Source organism: Populus euphratica, unplaced genomic scaffold (assembly GCF_000495115.2).
Source record: "Populus euphratica unplaced genomic scaffold, PopEup_1.0 scaffold2.1, whole genome shotgun sequence".
Taxonomy (NCBI): Eukaryota; Viridiplantae; Streptophyta; class Magnoliopsida; order Malpighiales; family Salicaceae; genus Populus; species Populus euphratica.
Genome location: NW_011499846.1, coordinates 4,077,505 through 4,104,522, shown reverse-complemented (window position 1 = coordinate 4,104,522; position 27,018 = coordinate 4,077,505). Strand labels below are relative to the sequence as shown.

The window sequence follows — 27,018 nt, the reverse complement described above, 5'->3', positions numbered from 1 at the left end:
GGAGAGCATTTTATGGGTTGTAGATGAGATTATAATGAAATTGTTTCTACCAGCTTCTTTTGCGGGAATTCTTGCAAAACTTTACGAGCGTTTAATGCGTTCTGCACAATTTTACTTCTTTCGCTCTGATACTGGAAGAGCTAGCGAGGTGCTTGCTCTTGTCAAAAGTTGAGTACTCAAGCTCGTTCGTGTTGCCCTTTTAAGACATTATTCTCATGAGCATCGAATGTATTCTGCACGATTTCTTTTTGGTTGTATGCAAACTACTATTGCTTCTGCCGCCGTAATGCATGTGCAAATTTTAATTAGCATTTAGTACAGCCTTGAACGAAACATACAGGCGCATCCATTTTATTCAGTCTAGAATCCATCTGCACTCCTTATCTTTGGTATTCTACTACTCTGTCTGAAATTTCCATGTATAAGATGACTAGGGATATTTAGTTTTTATCCACAAATGTAAAAGATAAGTAGGTGAGGCCAGGATTTAAATTCTCACGACGAGGTTCCATTTGCTTTGTTGTTAACTTCATGCGATATAGATATGGCGATTGCCTGTGAAGTTTCTTTATTAATCCTTTCATTGCAACTTGGTTCGATGTTATAAAAAGAAGCCATTGTCTCTGCTCACAAATCGGCTACGTCCCCGCTATTTAGCGTTCCTGTTGTGGTGACAGTGCCACACGATCTAGCATATGCTACAGAAATGGCTGTAAACTCTGTATTTGACATCTATATTCCGACCATATGCTGCAAAAAATTGAAGAACTCTATCCTGATAATACCTTTTCGTGTGTTGTTTTGATATTATTTTTTATATTTATACCCTGATTTATTTGAAAAGAATTTTTTTAGTACCTAATACAGAGATTGACCTCCACAGACTGGCTTTCTAACCATCCTGAATAATGACCAAACGCCCCTAGCATTGCAGTCAGCGATGACCGCTACAGTGACTTCAAGCAATGAGTTATTTTACTTTCTTGTTACATAAAAGTAAGGGTTAATGCTTTCCTACATCTCTCTATTCTTTATTTTATATTTAGAATGTCTTTTTACTAATTTTCATCTTAATATCATCTGTAGTTTCTATAATGTTCTTGTAATGTATAAGAAAAGGCACCCTAGATTCTGAACTGAATTCAAACGGTTATCACCGTTGCCATTTATTGAGATGGTTAATGTTGTATGAATTCTGGAGTATTCCCTTTTACTGCATGTTTTGTAGGAGCAGGAATTGATGGGATATTACCAATGAGTCCTACTCTCCTATCGCATCTTGTGTTTCGGGTGTGGAATTTATGCCAAGTTATTGTTCCCAATAGCGTGCTGATTAGGTTTTTCTTCATCTGCATAAAGAAGTTGTAGGGCACCTACTGTTATAAAGAAGAAGCAGGACACCAGTTCAAGCAATAGTCGTTTCTTTTCTTTTTTCCAGTCTCAAACAACTTGAAGGTTAACGCTTTGATTCTCCTGTTCATGCGTTGGGATTTCCTGATGCTAGAAGTAAGATGGTGAAATGTCAGCTTATAATGACTGAATGCTCCTCAAGGGAAAGTCCAAAAGAAAATCTGGGAATGAAGATTGGCAACAGATACACTTAGTTAAATCTGAATGTCTCTTATGCATTTTCATTCAAACAGCAATCGGAACTACTAAATGTAAGAGAGGTTTTTTTTTTATTTTCTTTTTTGGCAAGGCAAAAAGGAGCACCAACTGGAAATAACCTAATTGGAGAAAGGGGTTTCCTGCATCAGAGCTATTGTCAGATCCTACAATGGATGAAGAAGTGCCGACACAGCTATTATCTATACATGAAAATTTCCTCAAGCGGTATCCAGCGCTTCAGAATAATCTGCATTGGAAGAAAAATTGGAGATTCTTATTGAAGTTTCCAAAACTGCTGCTGGCTGTGCAGACCTTTCTTCCAAGAATCTTCTATCTGTTGTCCTTAAGCTTATAACTTAATCTTCGCATTACCCTTCCTGCCATGAATATGCTGTACTCTTTCTAAAACTCCTGAGAAACCTATGTGCAGGAGTATCTGTCAATCAGAAGTCGTTCATTGAATAAAATAGAGTTATGGTTGTTTCAACTGTTTTGAGGTATAAAGTTGTTGGTAGTTCTGTTTTAGATTGTGGTATCACAAGTTTTGGCGATTGTTTCTTTGGCTGGGAAAGAACACCAGCAAGCTATCTGGGGTGGATTGTTTCGCCATGTGTTTCCTATGATTGCAAAAGTCCAGAGTCGCGAGACTTGCGATCCTGTTTGTATAATTATTTGTGCTTGCTGTGACGAGAGCCCTGAATTAGTTTCTGAATCTCTTTGGGGTTCAAGGGTTGCCTATTGTGACTGAAATTCTACTGATTGCATCTTTAGGTAAATTTTTTTTTCTGCACAATTATTCTTGTATTCATTCAAGTGTTCTATTGTCTTATCACCATCTGTTTGAATTATATATTTAGGATTGTTTCTTGGTTGCTTTGTTACCACTTTGTTTTAAAGAGGACTGGCTGAAGTTGCTTATCTCCAGGATTCGTTTGGATGAAATTCACTTTCCTCAACACTTCTCGAAATTATACCATGTTAGTAATTCTGAAAACGGAGAGGAAGTTGATTCAAGTGGCAGTCCCGTTTCGACTAAGCATATCTTTTGAATTTGTTATCAAACATTTCGAGTGATCGCTGGAAGAGATAACTATTCCACATGATTTGCTTTGTCTGTCTTTGGAGTGTTTAAGGAATCAGTCGATCCATTGACTTTGCTTCACGGGGCGAAACTGGACTTCCTACAGGATCGATCTGCCGTGGTTGATCTTCTTGGATACTCGCTTACCATTTTAAGAGACATGTCCCCCGCATGGTTTGGTGGATGTTGTTGATACGCTTTTGTCACCTCGACTTCTTGAATTGCCTTTTAGCTTGCTTCATAACCTTGAGACTCCAGCAATCATCAGGATTGTCATGAAGCAGGCTGATAACCTAGAAACAACTACTACTTACACTCCTGAATTCTGTCCTGACACGGATTTCGGAAAGATATGGTGGCTGTCATCGACAATTGTGCTCACCGAAGAAAGCTCACTAAAGAAAGCATGTACAGGATGGTAAGCAAACGAATGGGATTCTGTTTATGTCGCGACAGTGTGTTACTAACGAAAATAACCCATATTTAAGGGAGTGGGGCATTCAAAGAACAAACAGGCGATAGCTGAATCGGAGCTTCAAGGGTCTGTCAATGTGCCCAAACTTGCTGGACTTAGTCTCGGAACGGAGATCGATCAAAAGACTCAGCATGCAGTGCTTGTTAATGTATCATGATGATCCTATCTTGGTTGGGTCTTCAACATTCTGTAACTACTGCATGCCGGTTCCTTTCAATAATCACTGCTTGCAGTGTTGGGTTTCTGCATGGAGCGCTTCCGCTTTCTAGATTTTGTGGCTGTGAAAGAAACCTTCGCATATGCAAACTACCTTTGGCTTGTGCAAGGACGGGAAAATCCCACTTCCAAGGTTATAGAACAGTTTCTAAGGATTTGGATTTTTGTTACTACAATATGATCACAAGCAAGGAAAACCTCATTGAAATGTATTCTTCACGATTTTGCCTCTCATTATCTTTATGTTTCTGCCAGAAGTTTTCAGTACTACAGCTCATTTGCGTAATTGCGTTGTCTTTCTTAAGAGGTTTACTACATTGTTTCATAAATTGTAATATCTTTATGGTCACCGGCTTCAAAGAAAATTGGAAAATATATTCCTTTTCATCCAGTTTCAAACAACTGGAACGTTAACTCTTCGATTCTCCTGCCCATGCATTGGAATTTCCAACGTTAAAAAGTAATATGGGTGAAGTGTCAGTTTATAACGTCTGCAGGCTCCCCGAGCAAAAGATAACTGGGAAATAAATGCTATTTGCTTGCTGTTTTTGTGAAATCTGCAAGTTTCCTATGCATGCTCATTCAAAAACAGCAAGCACAACCATAAGAATGTAATTCGAACATCAGTCAAATAAAATAAAAATCTCCAGATGTTAAACATTCAGCGTAAAATCTTTATGTAGCAGTTTCATTTACACAAATATACAAAAATACAAGCTCTTCGTTCTCAATCGAGACTTCAGCACAAGAAGGAATAATTTTCTTAAAGATGTACAATGAATAGCACCCTTCATATCATGGGTTTTGTGAAATTAATCATGTTTATGACCCCAAAATAGAGCGAGGGTGAACATACAATATCATTGGCTTTTTAACAAGTAAAGATGGATATATTTCAAAACTCTGCTTGAATCACTATCCTATAGGTATATTCATCCTTTTTGATCTCATAGCCAGTGGAAACTTGACATTACAGATTTATTTAGATGGTCAGATTCTCCTGAATTGCAAGAAACGAACCTATTATATTTCCTCCCACATCTGGGAAAGTTTCAGATCCAGGAATAGGCCTCACCTTGCCCTTCCGATCAACTTCAACTGGGTACTTTAGCAGGTGCCCTGTCATCTCTGATATCTCCTCAGAGGCGAATTGTTTCCAGTTCATCTCCCCCATTGCTTTAATTCTCCTAACACATTCAAGACTCTCTGGTTTTGTAAAGCAGTCCTCAATAACTCCAGTATGCTCTGCCCAGAGAGACATCCGATATCCATGGATCTAAAAAGAAAGCATTTTGTTCAAGAAACAGCAAGTCAGTTAGCAAATACAAGAAATTTCAGAGTTTCAAATATTAAAAAAAATATGTAGGTTTCTAACTGCATCCTGTGGCTAGGACAAAGGATAAACAAATAAAATCTCCATCTCTCATGTCAACTTTTCATGTATGACTGTCATTGTTGACAGGAATGACTGACAAAAAACTGGTTCTACAGTCAAGTGGCACAACAGTTCAGATTCTTTGATATTTTCTAGTTCACGTTTTCTTTCAAAAAAAGCTTCCTCGTATTAATTTTCATATTTTTTTTTCATATTTAATTTACTCATTCAAACATAATCAGAAAAAAAACAACTCTTCAAGCACCATAAATCATTCTTCAACTTTTATACAACCGCAGACATTGCTTCACTATTTCAATGCTTTGTTGCACTATAATGCCATCAAATCATTATTGTTGTTCTTCTAAACTAGTTTTTTTTTTTTTTATTATTATTATTATTATTTCAAGTGATTCTCCATTTTTCAAGCAGCGAATCCTTGAATCCTTTTTCTCGTGAATCAATTGTCATATAGAGTTTCTGTTTTCAACTGTGACAGAAACAGATGTTGTTTTCATATTATCTTGATGAAGGTTACCTGTCCAAGTGGATTAGATTGTTTTCTTGCCCAGGTATGTTGAGGTTGGTAGGCTCCCATTGCAATCTCAGTGTCTCTAGTGCCATCCATGGAACGCTGATTTATGTTTGCAGATCCCAGTATTACATACTCATCATCAACTATCATCCCTTTTGAATGAACATAGATCATGAACCGCCGGCTTTTCTGACTAAGTGCCTGGAAATGCCACAATACAGCACATTATTAAGGAGAGAAAAGGATCGAGAGAATCTGAAAAATTTAGATGGTCTCAAATGAACCAATATCTGAACCTGCTCATACAGAAACAAATAACAAAATAAAATAAAAGGTATCAAAATAATCAAATTGCAGCAAATTCTCCGGCTGTGTGTTAAAAATAGAGTCAAGGTATCCAAGTATGAAATTCAAATTTTCTAGGATAACAGGATTCAAGGACGTCATTTTGCATCAGAGGTTTCTCATTTTCCGAATAACTGCAAAATACATTGCATGAATGAAACAACTAAGTTCAAGAGTGAAGATACCTGAGGAGTGTGTGAACTTGGGGGACTTGGCATGCATGAAGAATTAACTCCATCTACAGATTCACGATTACCAAGACAGAAGAAGTTCAAAAAATCCTGTGGTGAGAATGCTTCCTCAAGTCCGACCTCCACTAGAGCCTTGTAAATAGTCTCGTACATCATTTGCATTGTTTTATGCTGCAGAAATGATCAACTTTCCCAGATTAACATAACATAATACCACCATTTAGTGCAGACTTTTCTGTTGCATGACAAATCTTAGTTCCATTTGGCTTTCCAGTTCTTGGGTCTAGAAACTCAAAAGAGTAAAATATGAACCGACAAAAAGCTAAGCTATTTAATATTTTATTGGATGATGCTAATAGCTAGCAAGTAGAAAAAATATACAGATAAATAAACTAGGCAAATTAGCTCTGAGCTGTTAACTTTTTATAACCAACAAGTTAGAGCAGGTTTTGTTTATAGATGTTAGGTCATGTTCTACCCCAATAACATGATGCAATCCCCTAACAAGCTAAAAACAGCTTTTTTACGAACTGATTTTTTCTATAAATTTTTTCCTTATTTACAAAGTGGATACTGTTTTATCATTGATATCACTTGCTTGTCATCTTTCCCCATGAAAAAAACAGATCTCTACCAGTGATTTAGGACCAGGTAAAAACTTTTATTAGCATCCACAAACGTTTACCTGTCCAGATTTTCTTTTAAAGACATCAATCATGCTGAATAGTAAAGCACAAGAAAGGGCAAATGGCCATTCCTAACAAAACAAAGGTTTCCTAACAAAACAAAGGTTTCGACTACCAAATCTGTAGCTGGAACCTACCTGCCAAAACAAAATCCTTTGTGTAGCGGCACCAGTTGGAACACCCTCTGGCCACATCGGAACAACAATGTAGGCAGCAAATCTCTCATGTGCTCTGATTTTATTGGCAATCTTTAGTGCGATTTCCATAGGAATCAAATTATTAGCCCCTGCAAGAAGGCACATTACAGCAGTTCAGTATCTAAATAAATTTTTTTTGCTGGAACTATAGAAAACAGCTCTTTACAGCAATAGTCCATCTAGTTGAGTTACTGAGATATCCCAGAAAAGAACAAATACACGGAGAATTTTTGTTGTGAAAAAGTAGCAAGTATGAAATCAACTAACACCACATTGCCCTACATAAACTGTACAAAAAAGTCAATTATCTACCTTAAACTTGTGAGGGACACCCAATCAATGAAAAAATTGTACAACTTTTCTTCTGGCACAACGACAGAAGGATCCAGGATACTGTTTTGTTCTTCCTCATTTAGTTGCTTTCTTTCTTTTATTTTCTTATTTGATTGAGATTTCTGTTTAGATATTGTTGTTCCTTTTAATTCCTCTATCCTTCTTCAGCATTCTTTAATCAAGGTTAAGAATTCCATCAATCGTATTTCCTATAATTCTTTTGGATAGTCTGTTTCTTAATTGTGCTACATACTCTCCCATGTTACTTTATCACTAACCTTTCCTTAAAGTTTTATAGCACCTTCAATTTCTCCATCCTTCACAATTGTGCCCCAGTTACCTATTAGCCCAATTCTTTTGCAGTATTTTGAAGGGAAATAAAAATTAATGAATAACGTGAGAGGAATTCAGGTACGATTACATCTGTACTCCCAAAAAACTGAGTACAATCTTTGTTTCAAAACTGCAAAGTTTGTGCTTTCCATGTTGACTATAAAGCAGGGAAGGCAATGAAATGCAGTGTTCAAAGCAGCCTGCCTTAACATGATTGTTTCATAAAATCAGATAAGAGGTTCCTCACCTAAATCTTTATATGAACTCCAGTTGTACGAAGACCCAATGAAATACTGGTTCTCTATGTAAATAAAATGCTGGGCAGCACGGATGGCCATCACATATGCTGTATGTATGCTCATGTCAATGAGTACATTCTTTCCACACACCAGGTTCTGTTACAACAGAATAGTCAGTCAACTTCCACACATAGCCAGGAAAACACAAACACTCCCCCTTGCACGTGCTCAATAGAGAAACAATGGGCAACAGGTTGCCAAATATTCTCTTTTCTTGATTTTTTACTTGTCAAAATAATAATTACAATAACCATCTCACCTTTTTTGTGGCATCCTTTGGATCCTTTGGGAAGTCTTTCACGGAGTTTGAATCAATTGATCGAAATATCTGTGGTTTAGAAAAGGCAAAGTCAAATGCAATTTCGTTAAAGCTCACTATATTCAGCTCTAAGACCAAAATAACCCCTTCCCATCACAGTGCATGATCCTTGAGCAGGCTTGGACAAATTACCTGAACATGCCAAGCTTCAGGATCTTCCTCATTAACAGGAGTCTCAAAAACACCTATAATGTCTGGAATTCTGTCTATCCTAAGTAAAGCATCATCGTATGATGTTTTTAGTTTTTTAAGCCCCTTAGGTTTTGCAGCCTTCATCCAACGCTCCTCAAAGTTAGTTAGAACATCATATGCTGCTGGACCATCTATTCTGCTGTGCAAGTCATGCCACGGTTCTCTTGGGCAATTTGCAACACTACCCTGCTCAATATTTAAACAATTACATAATTAAGGAAAGAAGACATTGATTTCATTACTTCTAAAAGTAAACTCTAAGCAAGAAGATTATTTCTGCTTATCTTGTATATCATCAATAACATGCCAAATAGCACTTCTACAACTGAATCATATAGCCAATCACAAGTGAACAACAGCAGAGGTAAAATTTAAGACTTACAGTGAAAGTAGGGTTGTGATAGTCATCTTTGTGCACATTTTGTAGCGTCCTAAATAGAGGATGATCTGGAGTATCATATCGACCATCACATAAATCAAGTCCACCAACAAAAGCTATGATTTTTCTTCTATTATTGCCAGCATCAGCATCTACAATTACAGTTTTCTGGTGATGTGTATAAATTGTTCCGACCTCCTGATAATTTGAAACAGCAGAGGAAATTCGGTTAAAATTTCCACTCCAATACTAAAAAAGAAAACTTGCTGGAATGAGAAAGAAAGCTCTCGGGTATTGCCGATTGACACATGTCTCCTGCTTCACCTCACAGAGCAAAAAAAAAAAAAAAAAGCAAAGAAAGAAAGAAAGAAGGAAAAGAAAAGGTAACATGACAACAAATTTCTTTTAACATGGAGGAGCAGCAAGAAGAAAGAATATCTATGCTACAGATTTTCTAACTACTATTAGCAAAAAAGTGAGCAAAGATCAGCTTGTGATACTGAATTAGTCATTGCAGGGCTGCTGGCCTGGAGTATGCTCAATTCAGTTAAGGCTTATTCTTAGCAATTACATTCTGCAACAAAAGAATTATATGTAAGAGAATTCTTTTAGCACTTAAACCAATGATCAATCATAATAAATGCTTTTGTTATGGCAGGTAAACTGACAGGCTCTACATATCAAAGATGTTTGTCACTCGCCAGGCACTAAACGCTGCTTCAAGCAATAGCATAGCTCAAGAACAGTTGTAATTTGGAATAACTAACCCTTTGCTTGACCCAGCTATGTTTTTTCCCAGCATTGCGAGGACAAAGTAGCACTTGAACAGATGAGTGTTTGAAAAAACGGCGAGTTTCCTCATCATGGGTTGCCATAATCCCATCCTGCATTTTAGAGAGGTTTAGTGGAAGAGTTAAGAAACTCTCCAGTTGAAATTGTAAGTACATAACCACAGGTAGCATAATTTAAGATGAACAGTTTGAGGATTTAGCAGGGCATTTCCTTGAAATCATGGATCATTAGACGGAAGGCTTATGCTCTACTCAAGAGCCCAGACAGAAAGCACATAGATCATAACGAATGCAAGAAGACACAACAGACAACAGAAGCAACAGTTTTCATAATAGCAATAATAATCAGATATGCAAGCAGAAGTCAAATTTGCAAAAGTACTCACATATAGGCCCACAATTTGTGAAGGTTTGCAGAGATGAAAAGGTGGTAGTTCCAAGGACATGTATCTGACCACAAACTACAGTAGAAAACTGCAATTATACAATTAAATAAAGGTAAGATTCTCACCGTTTTATATCCCAAGACACTCCTTGAAGTAGGATCATCCCAAACAAGAAGCAGCACTCTTACACCTTCCTGGGACTTGGACCTCAGAAGATCCCCGAGGGTGACACCTGAATGCTGACCACTATCCCGAACCAGAGTAACTTTGTGCCACACAGACCACCCAGTAATGTAAATTAAGCGCCGGGCTTGTCGTATAGCATGAAAGATATCTTGCCAGCATTTTCCGTGCAGACAAGGCACCCCGTCATCAAGTTGCACATTTGGAAGGCGCCCGTCTGGAACATGGGCATCTTGATAAAGAGTAACTGTTCCACCTTTCCCAAGAGGAAAATAGGTGCCTGGCACACCATGATAATCAGGACCAGCACCAACACCATGGCGATAAACGCTTAGTTTCTCCATGGGTATGTACTGAATTGAAATTCTCAATGCAGCACCAGGCTTACACTGTTTACCATTGTTATTCAAAATAGGGTAAACCCCCTCAATTCTTTCCCCTGAACATATATGTTCAACTGGAATTGCCACAACTCCTATCAACTGCGATCCCACAACATCATTGTCCTTGACAACAAAATGCACTTCTGCAGCGTGATGTGCAACAGGAACATAAAAATGTTGCATCCATACAGGATTCTCGCTATTGCTAATCACAAAAGTCCTCCCAATCACAGCACCAGCCACCGAAATCGAAACATAAGGATCACTGGTAATCTTGGTGAACGCTTGTCCTTCAATCTTGCTACTTACAATTCCAGTGTATTTATTGAACATATCACCCAAAGTCTTGTGGAACATGTCCATGTTTGGGAGATTCTTTGCATCATAAACATAAATGTCCAAATTCCCATGTAATAGCAAAACCCTCAAAGACCCTTTACCACCTGACACTGGCACAATCTCCATACCCTGGCCATGCTTTGATCCGTTAAAGGAGGATGTATGTGCATAAGCAGAACCAGGATAGTGACCAGAAGAATCAACTCTGCTCGCATAATTTTCCTCCCAGTTACTTGAAAATGAGTCATTAGGAAAACCATAGAATTCACGTGGGGGACCATATCCAAAACTAGAGCCCTGATAGCTTTGAGGGGAATCAGGCACTGGAGGCACTGAAGGTGCTGGTGGGAATGCAGGCGCAGTAGGGTGATTATTCCTATCATTCAAATGCATATTACTTACTAAATCATCCAAAGGTGGATAAGCAGAAGAAGAACCAATAACAGCGGCATCAACTTTATCAGGATTTGATGATGATGATCCAATTCCTAAAGATGAAGAAATATCTTGTCTATGATGATCGGAAAAGCTATTATCCCTGGAGGGTGCTTGTGACATGCTATCAGGGGAAGGATATTGGCTCGATTGAGATTGAACATAAGGGTAATTATGAAAACTTCCATTATTTTGAAGGATTGAATTTGAAACATGTGGTGCTGGTGGATATTCAGCATATGGTGATGATGGTGATGAATAAGTTAAAGGACCAGAATGGAGGTAGTCAAAGCCTAAAGGTCCTGAATCTGTTGTTGGATGTGGAGATGGTTGTCGGTGGTGAGAATAGTCTAAAGGCCCCGAATGGCTTGTTGGATATGGTGCTGAAGGTTTTTGGTGGGAATAATCTACAGAGCCTGAATGAGTAATTGAATGTGGCGGTGTTGCTGTGTATGCAGATGGAGGGGGCGGATATTGGTAAGCACCATAAGGAGGGTTTGGCCCATAGGGGTAGGGCTGAGGAGAGAAGTATGGATCGGATGGTGGATACCCATAACTTGGAGGCGGAGGAGGATATGGATATGGATTGTTATAAGGGTATGAAGAACCATAATTATTATCCATTTTTTCAACAGGAAAACATCAAAAGAAAACTCTTTTGTGATTCTTTATAACGGTAAAAATTGCTCATAAACTTAAGCAAAACATGCAAAAAAAACCCCTCGAAGATTCATTTTTTCCCCTTTTCTTGATCAGATTCAATGGACAATCCCCTGAACAAGAAAAGGGAGGGAAAAGGTCTCAAACTTGCTAGGAACAATGAGGCAAAAAGAGAAAATGAATCACCTTTTTAGAACTGATGTGAAAGAGTCCCTTGTAATCTTCAATGAAGAAGAAGGAGAACAACAAGAACAAGAAGGAAAAACACGAACTGGAAGTGCTAAAAAACAGAAAATTTTATCACGCTGACGATGGCCGGCGTTTTCAGGTTACGAGGAGGCTGTCCTAATTTTTGGTAAAGATCCAAATAACTGAGAAAATCTGGCAATTTCCACATGGAAAATTTATATTGGGCAAATGTTATTGTTTACATAAGCACACCATCATATTATTTTTCCATTTTTCTTTTAAAAATACTTTATGGATTCTTTTATATTTATTATGACATTTACCCTAACACGCAAGGTTTCCTTTGAATTTTTATCAAGCTTAAAGTAAATTATACGTTAACCCTTGTTTCCAAGAAACAACAATAAATTAGTCCATTTGGAGTCCAAAATCATATGTTTAATCCTTTGACCAAAAAATCTTTTAAATTAATACCTAAAATTAGAGGTCTGATAGCCAGTAGAAGGTTGTAATTTATAAGGATTGTATGCGGAACTTTTTGAACCAAAGGGACTCATGATGTAGTAATTTGTTAGAAATATAGATATAAGGTTGTAATTTACCCTAAAGTGTCTTACGTTATCATGAAATAAAATAAGGATCTGATCATATAGTTAAATTCAACATCTGAGACTTGTCTGCATTTAGAGTTTTCAACAGCGACAAATATACATTATTTGGAGCATCATAATAGTGATACTAATGTGACAAGACAACAGCTTTCACCTTAAAAAATGAAAGAAAATAAAAATGGTAGCAGGCAGGGCTGCGTGTCCTTTCCCCGATTCTGGCTTTGCCAAGTGGAATTGAGATCATCGACAGGGATTTGTCTTTTCCATCCCGCCCATCGAGGCTTGAAATAAATAAAGTCTTTAGAAGAATAGTACCTTTACCTATATTTTGCAACCAAAAGTGAGCAATTGACTCTTTCATTTTTTGGACTTGAAATAACCAAGAAGGCTTCAGTTTTTGTATTTTTGGAAATCTTCAACTGTTGACTTTTGCTTTTGCCTACGTTACCAGGAGGTTTACACATAGAAAGCACAGGATTCTAGATGAGTTTTTTAGTCTTTGTTTCGACTGTTGACTTTTGCTTTTGCCTTCATTACCTGGAGGTTTTCAGATAGAATGCACAGGATTCTAGATGAGTTTTTGAGTCTATGTTTCCATGCAGAGACCACAGACTTTTGGCTGGGAAAATTGAATTTTTCCTTGGTAGTTATTTTTATTTTGATTTTAAAGATTCAGAAGTGGTAAAATTATGGGGTTTGAAAGAGTCTAGAAAAGAAAGACATGGTCTGATTCATTGGAAAATTAGAGCCCACCTGATGGTCAAGGATCTTTGTTTTATTCTTTAGCGAATAAAAGAAGTTTCCAAGTAATCTTTAACGACATTACATAGGAATTGAAGTGGAAACTCAAGGATCTTTGTTTTATTCTTTAGCAAATAAAAGAAGTTTCCAAGTAATCTTTTAACGAGATTACATAGGATTTGAACTGGAAACTTCCACTTTCTGGAATTTTTTTCTGTCTGGTCTGCAGTCTGCACCTAAAACAACTCTGTTTTCTTATTCTGCAGTCCTGAAACTACTGCCAGGTTACTGCTATGGGACTTCTAACACTATATTTTCCTGACAGCCAAACTAAAGATCCAATAGAGGAACTACCTTCTCTACCTTTTCCTCCTGAACTAACGAAGGTCACATTGTAACTCAGTTTCTGTCCCAATTTTTCAAAACTCAAACTCTTAGGCTCCAGGATCACTGATACTCCATTGGGTTCTTCCACTTTTACTGCATAGGTGCTCGAAGGGGTCCCGACATTTGTCAGGGTTCTCTTGTATTTCACCCTGTTATTTCGAGCATTGCCTTCAAAATTCACTGCAAAAGAAGGGTAGTTCAGGTCACCGGGCTGGAGAGCTTTATTGTCAGGACAAGTGACATTACGTCTGGACACTTGAGCTATTTGAGAAGATGTGTAGTCTAGGCTGCAAAAATAGTTTAAATAGTCTTCTATGGTAATGTCATATATCAACCCTGGATCTGAAGCTCTCTCTGGATCAACATGGCCAGAGCCAAACGCGAAAGGGGTAGCTGATGCAGAGTTACTGGACCCAGCATCTGCAATTGGAGATCCCCTGTTGTCTGTAGCATAAGCTGTTGTCATTAGTGCTGATTTGATTGCTGCTGGTGACCATTTTTTATGGACTGACTTAAGTAGTGCAGCTAGACCACTCACATGAGGGCAGGACATTGAAGTGCCTGAAATGACATTGAACAATACGCTTCTTTTGTCGCTTTTAAGTAGAGTTGGGCTAGTCATTGGTGGCCACGCTGCTAAAATGTTCATCCCTGGTGCGGTCACATCTGGCTTGATCACATCTGGTCCCACTGAACTAGGTCCTCTGGATGAAAATGCAGCCAACATTGGTGCAGGATTACCGTACACTGTCCCTTTGAAGGCAATCGAAGCAGTTGCCCTTTTAGTCGAGTTCATATACCCTTTGACAGCCATACCTGCTGAGGCTCCTAAAGAAGTTGCCGGCAGAACGTGAGCGTCAGCGAAAAGCTCTTCCCCTCCAGTTTCTGTATTGATTAAAAGCATTCCTGTCCCTCCTGCCAATTTCACTTGCTCTCCTTTTTGGGCTCGGCCACTCATTCCCCTCTTGCAAACAACCATTTTGCCTTTCACCAATTTTCTCTTCAGCGACCCCGTTATACAATACTCAGCTCCTTCGCCACCTGCAGTCCCTGCATGCACTAGTGGTAACTGTGCTGTTGCCTTGCCTGTATATAGAGATGCCCCTTCAAAAGATTGTCCATTTCCAAGTTTGACAGTTGTTGGAAACCTTCGGTCGGTGTAGCTAGCAGCTACTGTCATGATCCATGGAGCATTGTTGTCAACTGAGGAGATAGATGGACCTGAATTGCCAGCAGAGCAAGAAACAAAAACCCCCTTTTGGATTGCCCCAAATGACGCTATAGCAACGCTATCACTATAAAAAGGCTTTGCAGAACCCCCTAAAGAGAGTGATAACACATCAACCCCATCAGCGACAGCTTGGTCCATGGCAGCCAATAAATCGGTGTTGGTACAACCTGATGTCCAGCAGACTTTGTAAGCGGCAATTCTTGCTGTGTACTTCATTCCAGCTGCCGAACCGTTTGCCAATCCATAAAAGCTTGCTTTGTCTACAAGATTACCGGCAGCAGTTGCTGCAGTATGTGTTCCATGGCCTTGTGAGTCCCGAGGGGATCGATAATCAACTGTTTCATTAATTCTTCCTGCAATAGACTCGTACCCTTTGAAGAAGGCTCTTGCACCAATCAGCTTCTTGTTGCAATTTGATGGTGAAAACTTTGTGCCACTCTCGCATTTGCCTTTCCATTTCAAGGGTACTGCAGACATGCCCGAGTCTTGGAAGCTAACATGTTCAGGCCAGATTCCAGTATCAAGAATGCCAACTATCACATCTGAAGCCAGATTTTGAGCATTCCATAGTCCCTTTCCACTTTGCAGTCCAAGGAACTGAGGAGTGTGTGTGGTGTGGAGAGTCAGCATTCCATCAGGAATGGCGGAGAGAAAGCCATCGACTCGGCTCAAGGCCTCCACTTGTTTGGTGGAGAGTTTCGCAGCGAAACCAGAAGTCACTGTTTCGTAGGTGTAGAGAAGCTGAGGAAATCCTGTTTCCTGCTCCTCTTCTTGTTCTTGGGATGAGAATTGGGTGATGGAATCAATTACTGATTCATACCACTGCCTGGAATTGCCTAGAGGGTCATATAAGGCAGGCATCTTGTTCTTGTCCATGTGAATTATATATGTCTGCTTGTCAATTGAAGCAGCACTTGCTTTTGCAGCCATGAAGGCCAGCAACAGCAAAGATATCCTAAAGATCATGGTGGCTGTAAATTGTAAAACAGTGGGAAAATATTTGGCTAGAAAAAGCTGAAGATGAACTATTTGTTATGCATAGAAACAAAAACTTATTGGAAGAGAAGCAACATAGAATACAACGAAAATGAGAGCAAATTTTTAGGCTGGAAAAGGAGTAGCATGAAGATAATCTTATATTGTGAAGCAAGCTAGCTTGCTAGCTAGTAATCACCAATTAGTACCACTTCTTGTAATGTTAATTGGTGTTAATTATTTTGGCACTAATTAGTGCTTTTTATCGCTACTACTTGTTATTTGTTTTTTATATGGATATTTGTTTATAAATAGATAATATATATATATAAGTTTATTATACATACCATAAAAGAAAAATAAAAAAGAAAAAAAGAAGAGTAAAAAAAGAAAAGTCATTCCATAAAATTATGAAGTATTTATAAAAAAATAAATAAAATGTTTTTTTTTAATAATAAAAAGATTCTTAATTGTTCTCTTATTTGAAAAAGAGATTATAATTTCTATATTATTTTGTAAAATACTTTTATAATTATCCATGAACATAATCTAATTAGATAAACTATATAAATTTTTATTTTATTCTATTTTTTATTTTTTATTTTATTGGATTTACATGCTACTATCTTTTCTCACGTGCGCGCGCGTGTATAAAAGCTAAGTAAAGAAGAGTTGCCGACTTAAAGTTGACCACAGCTTGAGGTCACTGTGGTAATTATAGCATAGAATAAAAATACAATTGCTTTCTTCCTTTATCCTTCGAAAGTGCACGCCTTCGAATGGATTAAAGGAATGAAAGTGATTGAGCAATTAAAGCTGGTGTATGCCTCCACCAGCTTCAGAAAGTTGGGTTGTGGGACATGGCCTAGGCAGTGCTTCCATGATTAATTTGAACAACATGCTTTATGGGACTTTAAGGAACAGATATCCTTGAAAAAATTCGTACTTATAACTAGTTTAGATCATGGATGATTAAGAAATAAAAAGCATTTTATTTTGACTGAGATAATGGACTTGCAACTTGTCATGATTACAGAAGGAAGAAGTCCATGCCACTATCAACGGTTTCGAATCATTTAAAATTACAGCAGTTAAGCACCTTGCTTCTTTCTACATTTTCTTTTATTTTGTTAAAGCAATGGAGGCGAGATTCAAATTCTAGTTCGAGGCCCTCTCTTGCTTTACAGGGGAGGGTGTTTTGTGGATCAATTACTGATCGTTTTTTGTCTCGAGTCTTCTTTTTTCAGGCAGTTAGGAGTCCTGGGCTAGTTTTCTCTTTTTCTTTTCTATCTTACAGGGTGTTATGAGGTGAAAACGTAATGGTTGAAGACAGAGCATCCCTTCTTGACTATTAAGATTTGAATCTTAAAAAAAACAGCAATGTGTAACTCGTATGCCCTCATGCTAGCATGCGCACACAAAGAATTACATCAAGTTTAATTATTCGGGCATTACTTTGGATATGCCAACTAGAAGTATAATTAGGTTTTTCAACACTGTAATTTGTTTGGCATGTAGTGAAGGAATACAGAACGAACTAAGACTGAGATATAAACAAATCTTGTAGAAGACACGAAGCTTGCAATGATGGCCTCTGAGGTATGATGCTCGGTAGTAGGTGGGGTGCTATTTTAAGAATAATGGTCCTTTGCCACGAGCTTTTGTTTTCATGGACCTTCCCAATGCGTTTCACGCCTTCCTTCTTTTACTTTATCTCAGAGGGACATCATTTTACCGAACAACAAAAGAAATCCAACTGTGTGTCTTTGGGCTAGTTACGGGTCCAAACTTTAACATCCTCGCTTTTAAGCCTGGCCCGCATATATAGTCATTGGGCTCGGGATTGGGCCCATGTATACTCCGCCCTGGGCCTGGCTCGAGACATGATCCATCATGAACACCGGTCCAAAACATGGCGGTTCAATCATTTTATTCAAGCTTCTCATGCTGAGGTATAATTAATTTTATGAATCAAGGTACTTGGTAGTTTGTCGGCACGATCTTTAAAATAACTCATCTAACCTAATTAGTATGATTTTCAAGGTAATTTTGTTGATCTAGCAAGTCCATGGTTAAGTTTGGACATCTTATATTTAAGAGTGTCGTTTTTATATCTATATCGTGTCCAAGTTCATTCATTTTGGCTTGTGTTAGTGTTCATTATTAAATATTAAGTTAAAACATGTTTATGACGGAGCATGATTTGTCACCCTCCTTTATTAATCAATAAAAAAATTATTAGATATTAGAAGCATGACCTACCTATCACCCTTAGCATGTCTCGCCCCTCACCTAACCTTGGCTCAAAGTATGACCCATCATGGATATTAGCCCAAGACCTAATGGGTTAATCATTCCATCCAAACTTTTCATGTTCGGATACGATTAACCACTTGGATATAGACACTAAAGTAATTTAGCTAAGATAACTACTATAATCTTTAAGGTAGCATAATTAGCCTAACTAGTATGACCTTTATGCTAATTCAGTTGACTTGGTAGCTCTACAGTTGGATTCGAGATATCCCAAATCTAACAATGTAGCCTTAAGATACACTGAGTCTGAGTTTATCTATCTTTACTTACTTTATGTAATTAAAACTTAGTATTAAATATTGAATGACATTAATGTATCATTTTATCATAGAAAGGCCTATAAAACAACAATGGACATGTTTTTATCAAAGCATTACTTACTTGTCACCCTCTTATCTCAAATTAATAGAAAAACCACAATACATTAAGAGTTATTATTTAACATAATTACTTATAAGCTAGGTCAAACAATATTTTACCATTTCCACTTCTCCTTCCATGCAAGCAAACATGTTTCATAGGTTTAAAAACCCTCGTAAAACATCAAGTAAATAAAGATTTTGTTTATTATATGCACATACCCATAATTTTTTACAATATCTATATTTATCATCTTCTTCGTTCAATCATCCCAAACACAATGTATATTGTCTTTAAAGTTATGTTTCTTATATAAATTTATTAACTAAGTATCAAATGATTCTCGTATCATTACACGAGATTTGTTTTGTTGGAGTTCATGATCTTAAAACTCATTAATGCATAATTCTTAATCTTGGAAAGGTCTAGATAAGTATGGGGTTTTATAATAACCTCATCAATTAAAAGAAACTAAGTTATAAGGCATTTTCATTGTAATATTTTTTATTGTCTATTCACTTACAATTTATTGTTGATTGGAATAGTCAATTTTTTCTAATTTTTTAATTTTTTTTGTTTTGCATAATTGAGTCATTTTAAGTTTAAATTAGCACCGAATTGAAAAAGTTGGATTAAAAGTCAGACGGTCAAAGTAAAAATAATAGGTAAAAAAGATGGTAACTTCAAAATTCATTTGAAAATTTTATTTTGATCTTTTTTATGAAGCTAGTTTCATCTAGTTGTTTTTTTCCTTCTTTTTGCCTAAGAAGGTAGATTTGGTCGCATGGATGTTTTTGAGTTCAAGTTAATTTTAGTTTTTTAAGGTCATAGATAAGTTTATCAAGGTATTTTTTAGATGTTCAAAATAGGTTTCTAAGCAAAAAAACCAAACCTCATTTTTCCAACAACCTCTAGTCATTGGATTCTGCAGAAAATAAATGACATATCATCTACTATCTTTTATATATATATATATATATATATAGAATGGATGAAAGGTCGTTCGTTCCTATAAAAAAATAAAAAAATAAAGGTAAATCTAGGTGTACAGGAGGTTGAAAGGCCCATACATCTAGGTTGTTTTTTAATATCCATGCATATTGGGCCATTAACCCCACGCATCTGGGCTCCTAAAGTTTTTTTTTTTTTTTTTAGTATTTAGATAAAAAAAATTGATAAAAAAATCATTGAACCCAATTGAGTCTATAAGTCAGGTTGCAGGTTTAACGAGTCAATCTGAAACATTTGTGCCATTATTATTTTTTGTTTAATGTTTTTTTCTACCCTTAAATTTAAAAAAATAATACAAATTCATCATTTGTTATTGATGATCTATTTTTTTTTAAAAAAACTCAAACAATGTCATCATTTGTTATCAATAATTTATTTTTGTTAACTTAGCACCACATTCCTATCATGGTTTTTTTTACTTAAAAAATATTTCATACAAAAAAAATATTATGCATTGTATCTTTGTATAATTAAACAAAGAATAATCAGACATAAAAAATTTATTACATGTGATTATTTGCATGACTTACATCTCGAGTTTACTTGGTTAATTTGACTTAATTTAGTTTTTTAATTAAATTTTTTTATTGATTTTGTCTTTTAATATTGAGTTGATTCAATATTAAATTTTTCAATTTTTTTACTGATTTTATCATTATGAATTTTATAAGTGAAATGTTTTTTATTTCAATATTAAATAAAAATATTATTTAATTTATGTTTAAAATCTTTTTTAGAAAGATGTCTTGTTAATATCTAGATATATTTTTTTATTTTAATTTGTTTTTTCTCCCAACCACGACGTAGTGCGTCACTACTAGATGGAGTGTGGAAAGTATAGAGAAGTCTGTAGAAAGAAAGAAATGCAGGAATGGAATGTTAGTGGTGATAGACAGCTTTTATCACTTGATGAAATGGAAGTAGTTGAGCACACTCAGCATCCATTACAGAGGGCCAAATCAACTGGTCTTTTTTCTCTTATTCCTTCTTCACGATTTTTGTGGTTTTACATGACGGCGCCGTCGGGTGACCCTCGACGTTAGACAATTGTCACGAGATTTTCCATTGATTTAAGATATATCAGCTTGTTTGAAAACGTGTATTACTTTTAAAAAATAATTTAAATTATTTTGATGCTTTGATTTTTAAAATAATTTTTAAAAAATAAAAAAATATTATTTTGATATAAAAATATTTTAAAAAGCAATATAAACATTATAAAAAAGGCGGTTTCTCTTAATTTATTTTACATGTTTTGAATTATTTTGATATATTTATCTTAAAAATAATTTTTAAAAAATAAAAAATATTATTTTGATGTATTTTCATATAATAAATATTTTAAAAATAATCACATTTCCAAACAGCCTATTAAAAAAAATTTCTCTTTGTTTAACATAAATAATTGTTAATGTCTAATAATTGTTAATGTCTAATGAGTGCCGTAAAATCCATGAAAAAATTTAAATAACTTAAATTATGTTGAATTTCAACCACTGATTTTAAAATATTTGAATTAGGTATGATTGTTTTTATATAATTTTATGATATTATTTTTACCATCTAAATTTATGTTTTATTTTTTCTATCAGGTTGGAAATACATTTTTAATAACCTTGTTTCCGTTAAGCAATATTCATTTACAAATCACTTGATACGAAAATAAATAATTTCACTTGAAATATACATTAAACTAAAAAATATAAAAAAAATAAAAATTTTGTGTGCCGTTGCATGCCATCTATTGCTCCTGACTCATGCATTTACAAGTTTTTTTTTTTGTTTTTTGTTTCCCTATTAAATCAGCGAGGACAAGACTCAAAGTGGTCAACCAATTCAGGTAAAGATTTCGGAATTCCAGCGCTTAAAACCAATTTCTTAAAAATTTCTAGATTATAAATATTTTAATTATGATGGGCACCAAACTTTAGCGAGGCAAACACAACAAACAGTTAATCTCAGCATAGTATATATTACCAAGTATTAATTGAACTACACACACACACACGAACTCAAGCTAGCATGTTTGTGTATAATACAGAGTACTTCTTTTACAATATTAGCCCAGGGGTTTGAAAATAACGATAGGGCTCCTTACAACGTGAAGCTTACTTTTCCATAAAAGTGAACCCGACAATATTTGAGGTCCTGACAGGGGTTTTGCCTTGACCACAACCTTAAAACTTCGCTTCTGCGCGGCACCAGAGAAGGAGAGGCTCGTGGGTTTTACTTGGATTTGTACTCCTTCAGGAGCCTTAATGGTTGCATTGTAGATGGAACGAGAAGGGCCTACATTGGTGACTGTCCTTGTAAAAACTCCTATGGTTGGTTCCTGCTCATTTTTTACATTAAGTTGCATAGTCGGATAGTTAAGAGCATCATAGCCAAGTCCAGGAAGCAATGAGGAGCAATTGATGGATTTTGAACCAGCTAAAACAGCGAAGGAGGATCCATCGTAGCCTTCGTGGCATAAGAACTGAATGTAAGACATCTCATCCATGTCATAGACTAGGCCAGGGTTTCTTGCTCTAAGAGGATTTATTTGACCAGCACCATAGGCAAATTCTGCGTCGTTGTTCACTCTGGAGCTCATAGGTTTTGCTTGACAAAGATTGGATGAAAGTTTAGGCATGGAAATTGACTATATTTGAACTGAGAATTGAAGGTAGGATTTTATTTTTACCCGTTGTCAGGATGGCAGATTTGATAGCTGCTGCTGTCCAATTTGGATGGAACGACTTTATATAGGCAGCTAGCCCAGAAACGTGAGGGCAAGCCATGGAAGTCCCTGACATAAGAGAAAATCTTGAGTGCTGTGTATCACCTTTCAGCCCGGTGAGCGACCTCAAGGGAGTGTATGATGCCAAAATGTCAATTCCCGGTGCTGCAACGTCGGGCTGCGTCACAGAAAATCAAACAATAAGTTTAGTTATCAAGTGTTAGGTATTCATAGAAATCAATCTTCTTGGGTCTTTTTTTTAAGTTTTCTATAACATGCCTTGAGAAGGCGTTCTGATCCTGGATTTGGACCCCGAGATGAAAAAGAAGCGACAAATGGAGCAGGGACTTCTACTTCTTGGGATCTGTGTATCATTGCTGATGGAAATCTGCGTTTATAAAAAATAGTCAGCCTAAGGACAATACAGCAGAAATTGGGAATAGAACTAAGAACAGGAATGTTAATTACGTTGTGGAATGTATATAATCATTGACTGCCCCGCTTACTGTGGCGTTGACCATGGTTGCAGGTGCCATAAAAATTTGGGCAGCATCAAGATATTGCTGACTCTCAAGAATAATGCCTTTCCCTCCAATTCCTTTAACAACAGAATCAGAACCCCACTCTCCTAACTCACACAAGACAAGCTTCCCTTTCACTTTGTTAGGGTCCAACGAGCCTGCATCACAGAACCTGTGATAAAGTTTAGCGCCATTGCATATCTATTAAATTTTCACTGCTCGTTGCTTTACAAACAAATTAGTAGTAGTACCTTGCATGGTTCTGGAGTCCAGAGTAACCAGCTTCAGCCCCACTAACAAGGGGGTATGATTTCTGTTTTGGTTCAAATGTGTTCACTCCAACACCCTAAGACACATTAAATTCAAGAGCTTGTTACTTTACTATTTACACAATCTGGTATTAAAAATATATCAATGTGAACTTAAGATTCTTAAATTGATGGCAATGCTGAACTTACTGACAAAATCTTCCCATTTCCCAACTCAACTTTGCTCCTAAACTCCCGGTTGATTCCACTGGCTGCAACGGTCAAGATCCAGGGAGCATGGTTGGCAACAGAACCAGAAGACGGTCCATCATTTCCACCGGAGGCCACTGTGATAATTCCTTTCTTCATGGCATGAAATGCACCTATGGCTAATGCATCTGATACATAATTAGCATCCACTCCACCAATAGATACTGATAGAACATCAACACCATCATGTATAGCAGCTTCAAATGCAGCAAGCAAGTCCATATCCGAGCAACCAGAGCTCATCCAACACACTTTATACATGGCTACCCTGGCGTTTGGCACTGCACCGCGTGCAGCCCCTCCTGCTAGACCAAATAGGCTGGCATCTGGAATCAGGTTTCCTGCTAGTGTCGATGACGTGTGTGTCCCATGGCCATCCACATCTACTGGAGATAAGATGTCACTGGGATCCGGGTTGCCATCGAGCTTGAAGAATCTAGCTCCTACAAGCTTACTTCAATATCCGAGAGAGGGTGGAAAAAGAAAAAAAGAAAGAAAGAACTCTGAGGTTAAACCAGTGCAACTCCTATCAATTACTGTTATCAAAGATTGAAGTATTGAAACCAATTCTAAAAAGTATGTATGTGGAAGAAAAAAAACTTTAAACAATTCTGTCTCGTTTACAGTAAAGAAATTTACTTGTTGCATCCTGAGAAATTAGTGTAGTGGCCGCAAGTGCCTTTCCATTTTTTAGGAGGAGGACCAAAACCATCATCCTTAAAGCTCTCAGACTGCGGAGTGATCCCTGGCACACACACCAAGAAACAGATTTGTTTGCTCAAGAAATCATGGTTTTTGCTTTTGTGAAAAGAAACTTAATAGAACTTCCTCCAGTGATCAAGAAGATTCAAAAACCTGTATCCAGTAGACCCACAACTATGTTTCTCTCCATTTTCAGGTTTCTTTTTGCTGTGTTAGGAAGCCCGATAAAATCCCACGACTTAGTTGTGTGGAGTTTGTGGTACCGATTTGGAAACACGGAAAGAACTTCTTCCCTGCCTGAACATTCACACCAAGCCACCAACAATAAATTGGATCAAGATTTCAAACTGGAATCCATAATAGTACGAAGGTAACATACACAAGTGGAGTGGTACACATACGTGATAGCTTGTTGGCTTCAGCTTTAGATAGCTTTGCAGCAAATGCATTAAAGATCTTTGTATAGCTATATATGATGGACTCCCTAGCTTCAACATCACTGTTTCACATAAATAAAATTATCATCTGCAGTTATGATCATAATAGACTATGATAGCTATGGCTGTTTGGCCTCGAATCAGATAGAGGACACTTGTGGCCATGTACTAAACTGCATACTCGTAGTGAGCTTACCTTCTCTTGATGGACAACAGAACATCCATGTGTGTTTGCACTGCAGAGACATTATCCACTGGTTGATCTCCAAGATAAACAATGTAAAATTCCTGTCCATTAACCTAACAACGTTAAGAATTATTGCGCTGGAAAATGAATGAGACGTTAAGAAGTGAAAACATTGAGATGGTTATCTAGCAAGAGGTAAGTATGAACCTTCTGTTCATCTTCAGTTGCGGCAACAAAACCTAACAAGATGAAGATTAAGACGTTTGCAAGAGGAATAGAAGGGATAATTAATTTCTTCTTTGACATGATGTTGCTAGCAGGATTGATCAAGGTCTTGGTGTTAAATAACTTTATCCTCGACTGCCTCTCTTCAGGAATTCTAGCTTAGTGTATTAATAGCAACACTTCAAACAAGCTTCAATGAGGATAAGAACCAGAAACGTGCACTTAACATCTTCACAGTTCTGGCTGATAAGGTATCAGGTTGGGAAACCTTGAAAGAAAGACAACAAAATTCCGTTGCTCTCATGCTGTAGCCAATCAATGTCATAGATAGCTCACTTTAGGATTGCTTCCTTTGGGGAAACTTTATTCAAAATTAACTTTTTTTCTTTCTTTCTGTTCTTATGCTCCTAAATCCCAAAACCCTTGGAAAAAATTACACAACAGAGTTACTGGCAACAGTCCTTTACTTCTGCTTAAAGAAACCCTAATGCTACTATATATAACATAGAAAGTAAATAACATAAAATATAATTACTAATAACATCCCTTGCCTAATTAAAGCAAAATTGCATAGGTTTCAGACTCAGTAAAAAAAAGATAAAGATCACAGGAAATTGCCTAGAAATCAAATTATAGCATGGATTCAGGCCCCGAGTCAACATGAGCCATAGTACCCCGTGTGTGTGCGTGCGTGCGTGTAATATATACATGGCAGCTCATCATTCAAGGGATAGTATCATCCATAAACTTTCCTCTAACAAGATAAAGTTACACAACACTAAGATTTGTGGGTGATGCTATGTCGAAGTGCCTCCAACCCACCAGCAAATATGAAGTGTCTAAGCCTGCTTATGCCGCACCATTCTCTATCGATATAATAATGGCTTAGTGGAAATGATAAATAGTTTTTGCAATTGGAAATTTCATGGCATAAGACAAAGCCTTAAAAGATCGTTGTCAGAGGAGAAGTCGCTTGAAAACGAAGCGCCGATGACATCAGGAACCCTGTTTTCCCTTAAATTCCAATTCAAGCAAGTCAACCTTTCCAATATTTTGATAGCATAATCCAGGATATGGCCTCAAGTTCTTCCTGAAGAAGCTGCTCACTTGGAAGGGCCTTTTTTTTCCCTTGAGTAATTCAAGTGGCTTTAAGTAGCTTATCCTGGAACGAGATTCGCGTTAGGCTGGTACTAAAAGAAGTTGATGCTTGAACTTAAAGAAATTAACCTTCAAAATAAATTTAACAGTTTGTTTGGAATGTTTGAATGAAATCTCATATTTGGAATTATTATTATCATTATTACATAGTGTTAAAACTATTTTTTAAAAAATATTTATTCAGTCATTTTAAAAAAATATATATCTTTGAAAAAGTAAGATAAAAATAATAAAGATAACGTGGTAAATAAAATGAATTGAATTCCAAGTATATAAATTTAATTTATTTATTAATTGAATTATTTATAATTAAAAATTAATTTGAATGAAAACTGAGATTGAAAGGCCAATATTTTAGCCGATGCGATTAAAATAAATTACTTATTATATATTAAAAGATTGAGATTTTTAATTTTATAATCAAACTCTTTTTCTGCTCCTTTCGTTTGTTTTCTTTCTTATAATTTATTTTTTTAATTGACAAAAATAAAATTACTTATAAAAAATAGAATACGATCAAGCTGGGAGGAAACGACACCAGCTTAATAATTTTTATTTATTTATTTTTTTAAAAAGGTGGTGGGACCTTGATCTATATAATAGAGATAGGCTTGCATAATAATCTGGAAAAGGTTACTTCACACGCAATTGTTAGGCTATCCATTTACACCTACTTATGTACATAAATGTAATTTTAAATATTAACTTAGCGTTCAAGATTTATGAATAAAATATTCTAGCTTCAAATCATAAGTAATCTGAGACGAGATTTAAGAATAAGAGATGACTGTTCATTTCTGTATTTTAAAAATATTTTTAAAATTATTTATTTATTTTAAATTAATATATTTTTAATGTTTTTAAATTATTTTGATACGTTAATATTAAAAATAATTTTAAAAAATAAAAAAAATATTATTAATTTATATTTTAACACAAAAAATTATTTAAAAAACAATTACAACTATTACTACTCTTATATTATTGAA

General features: G+C 36.3%; 3 protein-coding genes and 1 pseudogene across 3 annotated transcripts; 1 reads left to right on the top strand and 3 right to left on the bottom strand.

Moving 5' to 3' along the window:
* The first annotated feature begins 34 nt into the window (after nucleotides 1-34).
* Nucleotides 35-3,699, top strand: LOC105138202 (uncharacterized; annotated as a pseudogene).
* Nucleotides 3,700-4,012: 313 nt separating this feature from the next.
* LOC105132955 (phospholipase D beta 2-like) lies at nucleotides 4,013-12,115 on the bottom strand. Its single transcript, XM_011036713.1, has 10 exons — nucleotides 9,867-12,115; nucleotides 9,332-9,448; nucleotides 8,568-8,762; nucleotides 8,126-8,371; nucleotides 7,934-8,002; nucleotides 7,623-7,770; nucleotides 6,650-6,798; nucleotides 5,821-5,997; nucleotides 5,294-5,491; nucleotides 4,013-4,656 (listed from the first exon to the last, which is right to left on the bottom strand). The coding sequence occupies exons 1-10, from the start codon at nucleotides 11,703-11,705 to the stop codon at nucleotides 4,363-4,365; spliced, it is 3,432 nt and encodes a 1,143-aa protein (XP_011035015.1). The 5' UTR covers nucleotides 11,706-12,115; the 3' UTR covers nucleotides 4,013-4,362.
* Nucleotides 12,116-13,417: 1,302 nt separating this feature from the next.
* SBTI1.1 (subtilase family protein) lies at nucleotides 13,418-16,022 on the bottom strand. The gene has a single exon (XM_011036705.1). It carries the CDS (start codon nucleotides 15,864-15,866, stop codon nucleotides 13,557-13,559), a length of 2,310 nt encoding a protein of 769 aa, XP_011035007.1. The 5' UTR covers nucleotides 15,867-16,022; the 3' UTR covers nucleotides 13,418-13,556.
* Nucleotides 16,023-21,571: 5,549 nt separating this feature from the next.
* On the bottom strand, nucleotides 21,572-25,313 carry LOC105132939 (xylem serine proteinase 1-like). The gene is made up of 11 exons (XM_011036694.1): nucleotides 24,854-25,313; nucleotides 24,656-24,747; nucleotides 24,424-24,521; nucleotides 24,176-24,319; nucleotides 23,960-24,065; nucleotides 23,261-23,774; nucleotides 23,054-23,148; nucleotides 22,750-22,974; nucleotides 22,561-22,669; nucleotides 22,246-22,459; nucleotides 21,572-22,163 (listed from the first exon to the last, which is right to left on the bottom strand). The coding sequence occupies exons 1-11, from the start codon at nucleotides 24,950-24,952 to the stop codon at nucleotides 21,622-21,624; spliced, it is 2,238 nt and encodes a 745-aa protein (XP_011034996.1). The 5' UTR covers nucleotides 24,953-25,313; the 3' UTR covers nucleotides 21,572-21,621.
* Between the last annotated feature and the right edge of the window lie 1,705 nt (nucleotides 25,314-27,018).